Below are 16,862 nucleotides of genomic sequence, written 5' to 3' on the forward strand. Positions count from 1 at the left end.
TGGTTCCTCAGATGTGAGTGTGCCTTCTATGAAACACAGATCAGTACACAGACTTTCTCTGCTTACAAACTGCTCTCTCCACCCATTTCCTTTCCATATTCTAAGTTTTACATGGCACTGCTGAGATATAATCGATGTATTTAAAATGTAAAACCTGATGGGGTTTTAAGATTTATTTATTTTTATACCCAGGTCCTCTGTAACTGGAGTTATGGAGCAGCCATGTGTGAGCTGGGACTTGAACCTAGATCCTCTGCTAGAGCAGCCAGCGCTCTTAACCATTAAGCAGTCTCTCCAGTTGCAGCATGGTGAGTTTTGACACACACCTACCTCCAGAAGACCATGACCACTGATGTTAATTTAATGATTAAAATGTATGTTAGCGTATTTATTGGCTCTAGGGTTTCCTTTCTAGTGTTTGCCTACTCTATCCTTCTCTTCACACTGACCTACTCCGTGTTTGTAATCTAACCTCATTTTCATAATGCTATATACTAAAATCACATAGTAGGTGCTTTTACTTTTTCTGTCTGGCTTCTTTTGGTTCGGTCTCAGTCACTGTTCTATTGCTGTGAAGAGGCACCATGACCCAGGCAACTCTTATAAGGAGGATGCTGGCTTACGGTTTTAAAGAGCTAGTCCCTGATCATCACGTCGAGAAGCAGACAGGCATGGCTCTGGAGCAGTAGCCAAGGGATTTGTACCCTTATCCACAGGCAGCAGGCAGAGAGAGGCACGGCCTTTTTGAAACTTTCACCTACCCCAAGTGACACAGATTTTCCAGCAAGGCCATATCTCAGAATCCTGTCCAAACAGTTCATCAATTGGGGACCAAGCCTTCAAATATATAAGGCTCTGGGGCTATTTTTATGAAACCACCATATACAGTACAGTTTTTCTGGTATTTGTTCCAGGTTATTGTCTACCAGACTTATTCCTCTTTGTTGCCGAACAGGATTCTTTTTGCATGGTATACTACAGTGTGTTTATTCACATGTGAATATGCATTTGAATGTGCTCCCAGTTTTGACTGTTCTATATAAAACTGCTGTGAATATTCATGATGTATCTCTCCAGACACGTGTATTCTCTTTTCTTGTGTAAATATCTGGGTTATAAGGAACACTGGGATTTAGCTTTTTAAAGAAAATTCTAAACTGTTTTCTAAAATTATGATAACCCTGCTGCATTCTGGTGTGTGTCCTGGACATTCCACAGTCTCTGAAGGATGGTTTAGTTTTAACTGTAGGGATTGGCTGTGCAGTCAAGGGCTCTTCTCTGCAAATAATTACCCCCATATTCTGTGTCTTGTTTTATTTATACTCCTGCCTTATAACTTAAAACAGTAAGTAAAAAAACTGCAATTTGCTAATATATGAAGCAGTGATGAATTCGTGTGTGTGTGTGTGTGTGTGTGTGTGTGGTTTCAAATTCTCTCTTCCTAAAGGCTGACATCATAAATGCTGATAGGAAAGAAGCTGAGCCAGTGGTCTACAGGAATTCAGGTTCCTTTCTCCCATCTCTGGGTTCACAATCACTGGGGTTGACTTTTAAGGACAGTGGGACGCAGTGGTCCAATTTTACTTTGTTATTGTAAGTGCTCAAGTTTTAAGATGTATTTTAAAATTTTTACTTATGTGCATCTCCATGAATGTGCCACTTATGTGCAGGTTTGTGCTGAGGCCAGGAGAGGGTGTTGGGTCCTCTGGAGCTAAAGTTATAAGCAGGCCTGAGCCACCAGATGTGACACAGGGAACCAGACTTAGGTGCCGCTGGAAGAGCAGTGATTGCTTTTTAAGCTGAGGCACCGCTCCTCTGCTAAGGTCACCTCAAACTAAGCTCATATGACTTTTACAGAGTTCTCGTCTTCACGAATGCTTTGCAGATCAGGATTTCTACTGCAGCTAAGATCAACGGGGTGAGTGTTCCTGTCATTTGGGGCAGCCAAGACAACTACGCTGACCTCTTTGCCTTCATTCTCATCCTGACAGGGTGGATCTCAGTGTCCCAGCTCATGGTGGGTGGCCTTTCACTGGACACCTTACCTCACCACCCCAGAACTGTTTCCACTGTCTGAGAGATGAAGACCAAGGCTAAATTCCCCCAGATGCCCTTGAACAAAGAGCTGCCTACTCTGTTTACTCCAACCCCTTAGCTGTCCAAATTCATCCTTAGTCTTCTATTGTTTATAAGAGTGGAGGCACATTTGATTCAGATTGTTTTGCTTTTAATCCTCAAGTCTGTTTGGATAGTTTATCTGCCCCAGTGCAGGGTGGACTTCCTCCTCTCTGCTCACCCACTCTCCTGCCTTCCCGAAACTCTCTAATCCCTTTGTGACACAGCCTGGTGTCTAGTGAAAGATTAGCACATAAAGCTCTTTTCCTCTCCCACTGCTGGATGCCGCACATTGGATAATCGACTCTTGATCGTGACACTCAATTTTCACACAGTGTATTCTCATGACTGAGTCCTTCCTGCCTTCCTCAGATCTGATAATCCCACTCTGATCCTAGAAGGGTCTTTCTTTCTCTCTCTTTTCCTTATGATTCAGCCTTTTTAAATAGACTCTTAAACCTCAAAGCAATAATCTTACTTTTCTCATCTCCTTCTTTCAAGTCTTCCTTAAACTACGAGCTGCTATTTTTCTAAATAGACCTTATTACAATCATTTGCTGAAGCCGTGAATTTGATTCCATTGGGAATGTTTTGAACTGCATTAAGCATAAAAAAATATTGTGACAGGCTTGGCAGTGTAACCTCAGTCTTCCCACCCACAGCCAGGGGGTCTACCCACCCCTATAAAGGGGGCTTCATTTACATCCATCTTGATGGGCTGCCACCTTTTACCTCCCTGTCACATCTGGTGTCTTCAGCCCATGGTCACATCCTTCTTCCCCATGTTGGGAGCTGGACTGGGCTCTGGCTTTACTGTTGAAGGTTATTTTGGGGTGTTGGTGCACCCCTGCATTCTACATTTTCTTTTCTCTGCTGGCACCTGTGGATCCTCCTAGCAATCATAATTGACTTTAGTAAGATTTTCTGTGCATCCTCCCCATACAGGGTAGCTTAGCTACATTTGTCCTTTCAAACTTAATTCTGGGATAATCCATGGTGATAATTTCCCCAACCTTAATGGTAAATTCATGTGTGTTTAATAATAAAAAGATACATTTGTTCTCGGTGTATTTGGGATTTAAAAAATTATTGTGGGGGGGGGAGGTACATGGGTTTGTGTGCGCGTTTATGTGTGTATGTGTCTTTATGTGTGTATGCATGTGTGCCTCTGTGTGACTGTGTGTGCACGTGCATGCATGTGTGTGTGTGTGTGTGTGTGTGTGTGTGTGTGTGTGTGTAGGCAGAAGCTAGATGTCAACCTCAGAAATCATTCTTCCTCAGCCATCCATTCTGGTTTTGTTTTTTGGGTTTTTTTTGTTTTGTTTTTTTTCCAGATATTTTTTGACACAGAGTCACTCACTGGTCTGGAGCTTACCAAGTAATTTACACTGGCTGTCTAGCAAGCTCCAGGGACCAGCCTGTCTCCACCTCCCCAGAGTGTGCATGGGTCCAGGGTTACAAGTGCACAGCTCACACCCAGTTTCTACATGTGGGTTCTGGGGATCAAACTCAAGTCTCATGCTTACCCCTCACTGACTGAGCCACCGCCCCAGCCCTACCATGGCATTTTGGCAGGACTTTATGCCTCTCCTCTGAAAGAAGCATAAGAAGCTATTGCAACACTGCCCAGCCTAAAGATTTAGCCAGTGAAGAAATCAGAAAAATCTAGATGCTGTAACGAATAGTTTGGAAGTTGTCTGAATTTTATACACAGTAAAAAGAGGTTTTTGAAAAATAATGTGTTGGTCCGTATTAACTGAATACAATGTAAGTAACTGTAAACTTGACCATTGAGAATGAGCATGGGAAGGGTCGTGTGCACAAGGCACGAGGAAAGAGAATGTTGCAAACCACGAGGACTAAGTTCTAATCTTCATTACTTACAGGGTAAGTTTTGAGGGTGAGTTCTGTGCATGACCCATCCCATCTTGTTCCTGCAGAAACCCACTGACATCTCCTCTCTCCAGCAATGCATCTCAACGGACAGTCTTGGAAAAGGTAGGTGTTCTGGTTAAAACGTCTATGCCCAGGACCCAGAGCTGGCCAAATGAGTCAAGATGGGGCAGGAGCCCTATGCAAAAACTACTATCTACTGAAGGTCCTTGGAGATTCTCATACAAACCAAAGTTAGAAGAGAGGCAGACAGACAGAGAAAAAAGGAACAGAGGGGCAGGGAGAAACACAATCAGAGACAGAAGGCAGTCTTTTTTGTTGTTGTTGTTTCTGTTTTTTTTTTTTTTTTAACTTGAAGCAAAGGTTAAATAAGCTAGTTTATGAAAGCAGATCTCATAATCCCATGGAAATATCATGATTACACGGGGACTCCCCAGAGAGATGAGCACAAACAACCCATTCTGTCACCTAACACATCACGATTTCCAACAGACAAAGCTTATACCAGAGCATGACATGGGGTGGGGGACAGTGAGAGCTCAGTGAGAAAAGGTGTCTTCCAGGCAAACCTGATGACCCGAACTCAATCCCTAGACTCCACGGAAAGGTGGACGGCTATAGCTGACTCCACAAAGTTGACCTCTGACCTCCACAGGTACACTGTGACATATGTACCCATTCTCCTCTGCCCAATAATAAATGTATAAACGATTTTCTTAAAAGGCCACGAGGAGCAAAGAAAGTGACAGGTGACTCCTGACCTCTGACTGTACTAAGGGCATGCTATCAGGGCCTATTCAATTATTATATCAATTATAATATATATATATATATATATATATATATATATATATATAATTATTATATATATCACCCTGTGCTTGCTAGGTCGATTTTACTGGAATAAATGAGAGTGGTGACAGATCTTCATTAGTCATGACATCAAGGAGGACTTAGGGGACATAGGGGACAAAGATTCTCTCAGAAACCTATGGGGGTTGGGGGATAAGTCCTGCCCCAAGACCCCTTTGTCCAACATTCGCAGGTAGGCTACACACGCTGCTTGAAAGGCTGATGTCTTCCTTCATTTTGGGTGCTTAGCTTCACAGTCCAGCAGTGTCTTCTGCTTTTCAGGTCCTGGGATACCCGGACTAACACTGACATGTCCTTACTCCACCCGCCATACACTCAATCGTCCACAGACACTGCCCTGGTTTCCTTTTTGTTACTATGCTCAACACTTGAGCCAAAGCCACTTGGGGATGGGGATGGGGATGGGGATGGGGATGGGGATGGGGATGGGGATGGGGATGGGGATGGGGTAAGGATGGGGATGGGGATGGGGATGGGGATGGGGATGGGGTAAGGATGGGGATGGGGATGGGGTAAGGATGGGGTAAGGATGGGGTAGGGATGGGGTGGGGATGAGGCTGGGTGTGGGTATGGGTATGGGGTAGGGATGGGGTGGGGTGGGGATGGGTATGGGGATGAGGGTATCTGCTCACACTTCCAGGTCATTGTTTATCATTGAGGGAACCCAAGGCCTCTGAGACTCAAGCAGAAGCCACCAAGGAGCACTATGTGTTGGCTCATGTAGGGAGTGGAGGAAGCCCAGAGCAAATAAACTATAGAAAGAATGAGTACTTTGACATGTGCACGGGTCATGCCAATGACCCTGAGGCCAACTGACGCCCCAGAAAATTATAAAAGCCATTACCCATACGGGCCAGGATCAAGAGGAATGGCAACGCTTTCCTCAGAAGCCTTGAGTATCAGTGTTTAGGAATGATTGATTAGTGTGTGCAGACGCTAGCAACTGTGGCTTCCTGTATCCCGAGGCTTACAGACTGACACTTCTCATCTGCAGAGCTTTCCTGCTGAGAGTAGCTCCCCAGTCTGTCATGCTGTACATAACTGAACACTGAGCTACTGGGTTGCAGTGGCGGCATTACAGAGCTACCCGATCCCAGCTTTACTTCATGTATGTCTGTGTGTCCTTTCTTCAGTCTGAAGCTGAGCAGGTCTTGGTAGGCTCCTGCTTAGCTAGCTAACTTTCACAGGCCAGGCCTACCTGCCTGGTGAAAAGTGATGCCCACAGTAGGCTGGACCCTTCTGCATCAATCATTAAACAAATGAGCCCTCACAGATGTGCCAAAGGGCAAACCTGAGAATTACAAGTAGTTGACTAAAACTTCTCTTTCAGGTAGTTCTAGGATATTTCAAGTTGACAGTCAGTGCTGAGACAGATGCCATTGCAGAGACAAAAAGCTCAAGAAGCTAAAAGTCAAACCATGTTAGCTTTAGCACACAGGCCTGAGCCTGCAATCCTGTGGGCTGCAACTCCCTTACACTCTCCTGAAATGTCACACAACAATTATATCACCTAAATTCAACAGAATGTGTTCAATACTTTCTGTGTGTCCAGCCTCTCTGTGGATGCAAGGATAAATAAAACACAGTCCTGGCTGCAGGTAATTAGCATCAAGGGACCACTGACTGCATCTGCTTTTTGCTTTTGTCTGTCCTTCATAAAACAGACAGAAAAGCATGAACTGTGGCTTTGGCCAGCTCCATCTCAGCACTGCAATACTAACAGGCTGACACAGCTGGAGGCTGACATTTTACAAAATGTTAATAGTAGTCAACAGTAAAGAGGCCATGCCTGCTTTAAGGACACCTGAAAGTCCTCAGAGCCATTTTCCTGAAGCACAGGAAACAGAATGGTTTCCTCTTTATCCTCCGTCCATTCTGGCCAGGATAGTCACTCCTCTCTGCAACCACAGATGCTGAAACATTCAAAGCCCAGGGACATTTAGCAAGGGCTGTGCTGACCCCTAAGCTTGAACCCAGGGGCCCAGGAAAGTGTGCTCTGAGCTCAGTGTGACTGAGATGACAGAAGAACTGTGCAGATGTCATGAATGTAGGCCTACTACATTTCTGTGATGAAAATTTATTTAGACAGATGTTATCTGCTATTTGGTACCAATGATGGACAGAACTGATGAATGTACATCATGATAATATCCAGGTAAACTGCCACCACTACCAGCTGAGGTCCATTGGCTACTCTGGTCTGTAACAACATATACCTTGAAGATAATCTACAGATTGATTCAGGCCAGGAAGCTCAAGTGTCCTGGGAGGTAAGTCTGGACTGGACCCAGGGGCCTCCTCCTGCCTTTCCAGACCCAGCTAGCTAGTTGGATCCTGGCAGCTTGATCCCTTCAGACAAGCAAGGTATCCTCTTATCAGGCAGCCCTTCCATGCATGCTGAGATCTTACCACTGAATCCTTCATCCTCTGAGGGAGAGGGTCTGTAGCCGATTCTTCCAGGTTCTGATGTAAACATTTAGGAAGCAGTCTGCACTGAATGAAGGACCTAAGTGGAAAAACACACTGGATGTTATTTATAAACTACATGTCTCAGGCCATGAGATCTCTAGGGCTCACACCAACAAGGAGCAAAACCAAGCCCACTGCAAAACCAGGACACATTCAGGAGATCATGAGGAGGTTTTATTTTTAAATTCATTTGGTTGTTATTACTATTATATATGTGTGCATGGGGGTGGGCACACATATGGGATTCTGAGGGAAACCCTGTGGAGTCAGTCTCCCCTTCGACCATCATGTGAGTTCTGGGAACCACACTCAGGCTAGCCAAGCCAATTCCCAGCCGAGCACTCTCACTGGTCCATGTTTCAATTCTTAAATTTCATCCTGATAAAAGTGGTCAGGCACCCTAAGGGTCTCAGTACTCTGTCAGCATAATGGGATCCCATGTTCCCACCAACCCACTGAGTTACAGCCTCACCAACATTACCAGCAAAAGGTAACCATCCAGGCACACATTTGACACTAAAAATCATGATTATCTTTCTCTCTGTTTCCCTATTTTTCTATGCTTCTTACCCTAAGGTATCTAATTGCCCAATATTTCAGTATCTGCAGCTCCCAGAAGAGTTATCTTAAGTCAAAAGCTAAGATCAATAAGTTCAGTCAGATTATAGGACATGCTGTTATCAATATCTGATACTCATCTTTGTTCAGAGGATTTCCAGCCCCCATATGCAGATCTATACTTCAGTGATTCCAATCGCTAACATTTAAGGTCTTGACACAAACCTCACTGTAAATCTCAGGACACACACAGGAGACCGTGATGATGTTTTACTTTTGAATTCATTAGGTTGTTGTTACTATTATGTATGTGTGTGTGTGTGTGGGGGGGTGACGGGGAAGGTTGGGCACACATATGAGACTCTGGTTGTACCAGAAGAAATAAAGCAAAACAAAACCCCCTTTCAAGGATGTGGGTCTGCTCTCCACAGAACGACCTCCAGAGTAAGACAACAGTGGGGACTCTGTCCATCCAGCAAGGCCATCTGTGACTACAGCTTTTCCTATAGTACAGCAAGAGAAGTTCACCCAGGGCTGGGCACCTGGCTACCTGGGAGTTTCACTACAAACACAGAGCTTAAAGGCAGAATCTGGCTGGAAGTTTGCCCTGGAGTTTCAATCACTTTAGTTCAGGCCTGCATTTCTCTACCCCTGTATGCAGCCAGCTTGCTTAAAGTAAGCATCATAGGGCATAGAGCACCAAACGGCCATGTTTGCTTCAGTGAGCAGCAGGAAGTGCACCCATAGTGTGGCAAAGAAAGAACCATGGGAACTGGAGACCTTCAGAACCCAGGTAAAAATCCTGAGTGTGGTATCACACATTTATAATTCCAGTGCCAGAAAGGTGGAGCCCTGGGTTTCTCTGGTCAGCCTAGCCTAATTGGCAAGCTCCAGGCCAGTTTAAGACTCATATCTCAAAAGAAAATGGTAATGCACAACAGAGGGATGACACCAGAGGTTGACCTCTGACCTTGACATTCACATATGTGTGGACATGCATTTACACATACAGAGAATACAGGACAGCTACTCACAGGAGCACAGAGGGATCACTGCTCTGTCGGCTCAGATGGTAGGATAGTGCGACCAGGAGGCCACAGAAAGCTGAGAACAGTGCTGGGATGTGCTGTGTGCTCCATGGTTCCTGTAGAGAGACAGCAGGTGGCTTGAGAAATGTGGAGACTTGCCTCCATCACAGAGTGACCTTCACACACAATAAAGAACATCTCTGCACCTACAGCCTTTGGTTATAAACCACAAAAGGCAAGCACTGAGCAAGGGCTGCAGTTCTCTGCTGGGCTGAACATGTGTTGTGTGCTGCCACACTGTATGAACTGAGGAATTGCGACAGCCACGATGCCATTAGCTGTTGGAGAACGCTAACCTCTGAGCATAACTGTCACTGTCAGCTTTATGGTTCAGTTTTGGTTTTTAAAACAGGGTCACCTGAAGCACAGGCTGGCCTCTAACTCACTGTGGACTGGACTTCTGATCCTCCCACTTCTATCTCTGGCTATTGAGATTCCAGGCAAGCGTCACCACGCTTGGTAGTGTGAGGTATATGTTGGAACCTTGGGCTTTGTGCACACGAGACAAGCACTCTACTAACTGAGCTATGTTCTCCCAAGCCACTCTACTCAGAGAAGTTGTGATTTCCTGAAGGAATTCAGAAGAACCTCATCAAGGGGGAATCCCGTAGAGCCCCCTTATAGGAGAGAGTGAGGAGGATCATTAGACCCTGACCTGAGATTAGCACACCTTTCTATACTATCCTCCCAGATATACAGAACTCCATCCCAGCTTCATGTGATCTCAGAAGATGCTATGGAGAATATAGAACACGGAAGGATGACTGCAGCCTCTATGAAGAAACCATCATCCATGCCAGGGTGGGAATCCTCTGTGATGTGGCTGTATGGCTCTCCCCCTTTCCCCTGTAAGTAACCCAAATAAACTCTTCGGTTCACACAAACTAGACTGGGGCAGACTTGCTCCTTCCATCTGTGGTTGGTCTTATCTGCAGTGAACAGACATTTGTCTGCACATTAGTGCAATACTAGGCGACGGGTCTTCTTCAGCCTTGTTGTAATCCCACAACGCTGCCTGCCTTGTGTGTCTTGTTTACACTATGTTTCTGGATCTCACCAAGAGGCTGTGTCTGACTGTGATCTCAGATGCTTTGTACCTCAGAAAAGCCTGTCATCAAATGATATGTGGCCATTTGTCCACATATATAGCTATTTGATTAATGTTTGTTTTACCCTCTGCCAGGCTCATCAATGGCAGCTATCACCTATCTCACTCCAGCTATTCTCAATACCTTGCTCAAGGCCCTGCCACAAAAACATTTAATAAGCATGAATAGGACCACTGCAATGAGTCGAAGCAACTGACTTCCCCTCCCCCCCCCATACACCTCAGAATTCCAACCAGAGAAGAGGGTAAGAAGGAGTGGTGTTGCTGGTTAGCTTCAACTATCAACCTGACAGAACCCAGAATCACCCGGAAAGAGAGACTAATGAATTACTAATGAATTGTCCATTAAACTGACCTGTGAACATGTCTGTAGAGAATTATCTCAATTGGTGTAGGAAGACCCATCCCACCTCGGGTAGCACCATTCCCTAAGCTGGCAGCCCTGGACCATGTAAGACTGAGGAAAGCAGCTGGGTGACATGCAAGCAGAGACCTGGATGTTTATTCTTTCTGCTCCAGACTGGCTGTTATACTTTAAGTTCCTGCCTTGACTTGCCCACAATAATGGACCATGCCTTGGCCTGTCAGCCAGATAAACCTCCTTTTTCCCTAAGCTGCTCTTGGTCAGTGTATTGTGTCACAGCAGCAGAAGTGACAGTACGGCAGATAGTCTGATTTAGGTATATAAGAGTACAGAGACAGCTGTCCTTTAGTGGTACAGACACTGGTTGGGTTCCTGGACTCCGATTTTGTCTATTAAACAGCAACAACAATCAAACAAACCAAACCCTCCTCTGCTGGTTACTCCCGGGAAGGCCCATGTGAGAAACCTGGGTGAACTTATCTAAGAAGTCTCACTGTGGGGTTGTTAGGACCGTATCCGAACAACTGGATAAAACATCAGTCACTAGATGCGTCCAAGCTGTAGGAAAGGAATATCACGCCCTTGAGAAAGTCAGCTTGGGCAGTGGGGATTGTGCCAGCCTTCTCTTGGGGAAAAAAAGGAAGAATTACGGTTTGTGCAAACGTCTTACTCTTCTAACTATGGCACAGGACAAACAGGAGTGGGGGCAGGTCAAGTGGGAATGTCATCATATGTGATTTTGCTAGGATGGGCTGCTGCGTCTGTAAACCGCACCGCACCACACCGTCTGCACCAACAGGTTGGTGGAGACATTGGCCTCTGACTTTAAGGTTATGTTTACATATGGCCATACAAATGTGGCCTTTTGCCAGAAATGCTTATCTATTGGATTATGTCACTGTCTGCTCTGAGTTCCCAGATACTTGGTGCCAGCCGCCTTCAGCTGACTTACACTGGATACGTATTATCAGTTCCGCATTGTCGTTAATCAGCCCTTTGGGCAGTATCTAGGTGTCCCCACTCCAGGTGTAGGCTTGTGTGTCTGAAGGCCTCATCTCAGACATGGTCCAATTCCCTAGAAAAAGCTCAGCGATATCCCCAGTTCCCATAGGTAGGGAAAGGCAGTCCGCAGGTCTCTTGGGGCCTGCTCCTGGGACACTCTTGTCCCCACACATGCTTAATTTGGTGTGTGACATGCGACGTGCATGCACAAGTAGACACACATGTGCACACTAATTTCTCAAGAAAGCAAGGACAGGAAGGCTGCTTAGCCACTGACAGGAACTGTTCCTTCATGTGCAGAGTCAACATCCCCCTAGTTCTGCCAGCTTCGAGCAAGACCATTCTCGAGTCATAAGGAGCTGAGCTGGTCTTAACCCCTTGCTTACCATATAAGGATGCCGGAAGAGCACAGGTGCCCACACACGGTAAGAAGGCTGCTCTCAGCGTGCTCAGCGTACAGATCATTGCTCTGCGTCCCCAGAACCTTCCATGTGTGCAAAGTGGATTGCATGGTAAACATGAACACATCCCCACTCTTCATTAAAGAAGGATGGCGCTGAGGCTTGGGGGCAGGGGAGGGGGTCCGCAAGCACAGAGCACCAAAGGAGCCACAGGTGTCTGTTCAGAGATGTGATTAAACAAGAAGACCAGAGGGAGGCAGGTGAAGATGTTTAACTTATTTGGGGACAAAGAAGGTAATAACTGACCACTTCAGAAAAAGAAATCGAGTAACCTGAGGAGGCTTTTGAAGCCACCCACCCACCCCTGGCATTTTCCAGTGAGCTCAGATGCCACATGCTCTGCTCCTAAAGGAGCACAGGAGGCTGGGGTGGGGTAGGATGAGCTCCCTGACATCTCCAGGAGATGGGGGAGGTGCCAAAATACACTTTTATACTTGACCATTGTGTAACAGTCTTGAATTTATTTATAAAAGCCGGGATAGTGTCTCACACTAAAATCCTAGCTCACAGGGGAGAAGGCAGGAGCCCTGTCATGAATGTGGGGCCAGCATAGACTATAGCATAAGACCCTGTCTTAAAAAAGAAAAAAGAAAGGAAGAAGAATTTGCATGTATTATACTCATAGTCAGAAATACACACAGGCTCACAAATCCATGTGAGTTTCAGAGAGAAAGAGAGAGGTCAGGATTTATTTGATTCTTTAAAGATGTGTTCTTATTTGTATGCGTGTGTGTGTGTGTGTGTGTGTGTGTGTGTGTGTGTGTGTATGTGTGTTCGTTCTAGGTGTGTCCAGTGCCAGCCAAAGCCAGAAGAGGACACGTAGATAGTTACATGTAAGGGGTCACCAAACATAGATGTTGGAAATGGAATTAGGGTCCATTGGATGAGTAGCAGGTGTTTTTTTTACTGCTAAGCCTTCTCTCTACCCCAGGACATTAGTCTTTAGCCTATCTATCACTCACGGATAATGAAGCATCCGCCACAGAATTGTTTGCTTCAAAACGAACACCCGTAATTGCCTTGTGATGTGTCTCATGGGCTCCTAAATTGGAGAGAGTATGGATTGATGAGCGCTGGTTTCATAAAGCTCCCCCAGGTTTTGAAATATTTTTATGAGGCAGGAATAAAACCGTCTGGTAGCCTGACAATCCTGCCGCATTTCACGTGTGCTGGGGGGAAGGCTTAGATGAGAGCATGCGGGACACTTCAGCTTGCACAAAAGCACTCTAAAGAGGGGTGGTTTCAGCATCGTCTCCGGAGAAACTCGGGGCAGCTCTTAAGATGGAATTTATGGGCAGCCTGGCTAAGAGCCTGCAAATGAACGGAATACAAACTGGTCCAAGTCTCACCGCTGGGCTTTTCAGATCAGATATGAATGTGCTCTGTTTGAAGAAATAAGTTTCTCATATCCCATCAAACCGGTGTTTCTGAGATCCACACACTGTGGATGCTGACATAAGTCCTTTTCTGACTTTTTCTTTTCTTTTCTGAAGCCCATCTAAAGAGAAGCCAATGCAGTGGTTGGGCCCCAGAGACATGACACGCCCTTGAACTGTGTTCTGGAGTCAGGCTCTGAATTCCCATTGTTTCCCAGGGCAGCTCCTGATTCCTGGTGGGGCTGTCAGTCCCTCCCACTGCGTTCAAAGCACATCAGACACTCAAGTAGACAGTAGACAAACCAATGGGTGTGTTAACTAAGGAGGCAAGACATCCATCCGTCACTGGGCCCCTGAGGAGGAGACACTTATTTCACAGTGTGTTTCATTTGGTAGAAAATACCATATGTTTATGAGTCAAAGTGATATTTCACTTTTAGGGGTAGATGTTCAAAAAAAATAAGATGGTTACACAGTAAGGTGGGTGATGTATCTCAAATATTCAAGCCTACCTAGATGGATAAATATATTGGTACACATGCCCAGACCCCACACACACTCATGCGCACACACTCACCCACATGCACACACACTCACACATACTTACACACTCACACACTCACACCCCTACTCACTCACTCTGACACACTCACCCACATACACATACACTCACATGCCCACACTATCACACATACACACATACACTTACACACATTCTCAATCACACACTTACACACACATGCACGCTTACCTACCCACACACACTCACACACACTCTGACACACTTGCCCCCAACACATATACACTCACACACTTTCACATACACTCATACATGCACACTCACCCACCCACCCATACTCTCACACATACACACTTAACCCACACCCCACATACACTCTCACACATACACATTCACCCCTACACACATACACTCATTCTGACACACCCACATACACTCACATGCCCACACTATCACACACATACACACATACACTCACACACATTCTCTCATACACACACTTGCACACACACATGCACACCCACCCATACACTCTCACACATACACACACTCTGACATACCCCCACACACATACCTTCACACACTTTCACACACACATGTACACTCACCCACCCACGCATATTCTCACACATACACACTTACCCACATACCCCCACACACAATCTCACACATACTTACACTCACCCACATGCCCACACAACACTCTCACACATACTTATATACCCACACACTCTCACACATACTTACACATTCACCCACATACCCACACACACTCTCACACATACTTACACACTTACCCACATACCCACACACACTCTCACACATACTTCCACACTCACCCACATACCCACACACACTCTCACACATACTTACACACTTACCCACACACACACACTCACACATTTAGACAGGAGGTCCCTGAGGTTTGAAGATTGTCTGGTCTGCAGGATCTGAGCAGCTTCCTGCCTTGGAGTGTGGGCAGCAGAGGCAGAGGAGGAAGATTTTGTAGATGCAGGAGGGTCTCCAATTGAATAACTGATTTTAAATGGTAGTTTGAAAGGTTTGTCCTGGATGGGTCTGGCCTCTTTAGAGGAGCCTTTTTTAAAGAGCGTGGAAGTCTAAAGAGGAAAGACACACAGTGGAAGACTGAGTGTGTGGTTTTGAGGTATCCAGTGCCCCCTTCAATGGCTCAGGAAAGAGCCATGTAGCCAGTATCTAAACGGTGTCCTCAAAGCCAAAATGTGTCCCATAGGCCTGGCAGCCAAAAAAGAGGGACTGTCATCCTAGAGCAACAAGAAACTGAATTCTACTGACATACAGGAAGGACCTCATGCCTCTGCTGAGACTAAAGGTTTAGTCACAATGATTTCAGCCTGCTGAGATGTCAAGCAGAGAACCCAAACTGTGAAACTACGGCGGCACAGTGCACATGTGCACTGGTTCTGGGGCAGCTTGTTACTCAGCAATGGTAAATGAATACAGGCGGTAGTTGCTGAGCATCCGTAGCCGATGTGAGCATGCGTAGTTGATGTGAGCATGTGTAGTTGATGTGAGCATGCGTAGTTGATGTGAGCATGTGTAGTTGATGTGAGCATGCGTAGTTGATGGTTGTGGTGACGATGGCAAAGAGAGTAGGGTAAATACGACCAGCCCGTATTGGAAAATACGCTGGGAAGGTAGCTCCGTCAGTAAGCACTTGTCTGACTTTGATCCCCCAGAGCCTGTATAAAAGCCAAGTGTTTCCTTGAATGCCTATAATCCCATTATAATGCCTATAATGACTTTGGAGGTCGAGGCAGGCAGATCCCTGGAGCTTACTGGCTGGCCAGCCTAGCCAATCAGAAATCGCCAAGTCCAGTAATGCCTGTCTGGAAGCAGTGAACGTGACCTAAAGAAACACCTGTGCTCCCTCTTTGGCTGTCTGTCAGGCTATTGGACGGGTGAACTACAGGAAATTAGAATTTACCCAGGGATCTCCTGCTCGGAGAAGGAGGCTCAATGCTCAGAGAAAAAGCTTGCCTCCTGAAAACAATTTATAATGTGTCAGACAGCCTTACCGGAGAGGCTTGGAGCTGAGACAAGGGTGGGCAGGACCACACTCTGGCTGTATTGCTTAGTTATGCATAACTCATGCTGGAACATGCCCCCAAAGACGGACTTGGGTATCCTTTGTTCCTCTTTTAACACACTCACATTGATGATTTAGCTCATTTAATTGGATTGTTGAGGATTGGTAGCTGATCCTGGATTGTTAAGGTTCAGGCTGTGAGTTCCTAAGTCCAATAGCACCAATAGCCTCATGAGGTGGGTTTCACTAATTCATTCTAAGTGGGAGAAAAAAAAACCAAACAAACTGTGAATTATGTATGAATCCCTGGGCGATTCACCAGAGCATCTTGGGCTTTGGCTTCACGTTTGGAGTAGAGCGACGCTAGACCCATCCCTGCCTATTAGAGAATGGCATGAAAGCAATGAGCAGACACTAGGGAAATCCTTGTGGAAACTGAAGTTTCGTGGACGGGCAGGCGTCTTATCTGACTGTGAATTGTCCTTGCGATGAACAAGATGCTTTTCACTTCACAGGGATATGGGGGACAGCTGAAGTCAGCAGAGGCCTTGGAGTCTACTGAGGGATTTCCAGGAGAACAGGCAAGGTTCATACCAGCATCCTCCCTCCCCTGCCGAAATCATATTCTAGAACTATGGGTTTATTATAGATCTACAATTAGACTTTAAATCCTGAATATGGGAGATGCTGAAGTGCAGGCTACAGCTGGGGAGTGCTGGGGAGTGGGAGCAGGAGGGAGAGAAACCCTCCTGCAAGCCATTGTTAATGACACTTGGGAAGCATTAAATTATAAAAATGCGTTTCAGCCTCTGGGTCCTCTCACCAGCAATAAAGCAGAGTTTCTTCGTAACAGATAAAAAAAAAAAAAAACAAAAACAAAAAAACCACAGCCATCTAGGTTTACCTAGACAAATAGAAATCCTGGCTAATTAACTGCTGAGCCATTTCTCCAGGGAACAAACATTCC

The 16,862-nt window shown here is 45.8% G+C and overlaps 1 protein-coding gene across 3 annotated transcripts in view; it reads right to left on the bottom strand.

Annotated features, from left to right (window-relative positions):
- The window catches only part of Pcnx2 (pecanex 2), a 149,180-nt gene that overhangs the window by 73,352 nt on the left and 58,966 nt on the right, over positions 1 to 16,862 (bottom strand). For all 3 annotated transcript variants that reach the window (XM_076916055.1, XM_034523088.2, XM_076916056.1), the window contains 2 exons: positions 8,943 to 9,052; positions 7,291 to 7,387 (listed from right to left, as the gene is read on the bottom strand). In XM_076916055.1, coding sequence (XP_076772170.1) covers positions 7,291 to 7,387; positions 8,943 to 9,052 — 207 coding nt within the window. The remainder of the gene's footprint in view (positions 1 to 7,290; positions 7,388 to 8,942; positions 9,053 to 16,862) is intronic.

Source organism: Arvicanthis niloticus, chromosome 18 (assembly GCF_011762505.2).
Source record: "Arvicanthis niloticus isolate mArvNil1 chromosome 18, mArvNil1.pat.X, whole genome shotgun sequence".
Classification (NCBI taxonomy): Eukaryota; Metazoa; Chordata; class Mammalia; order Rodentia; family Muridae; genus Arvicanthis; species Arvicanthis niloticus.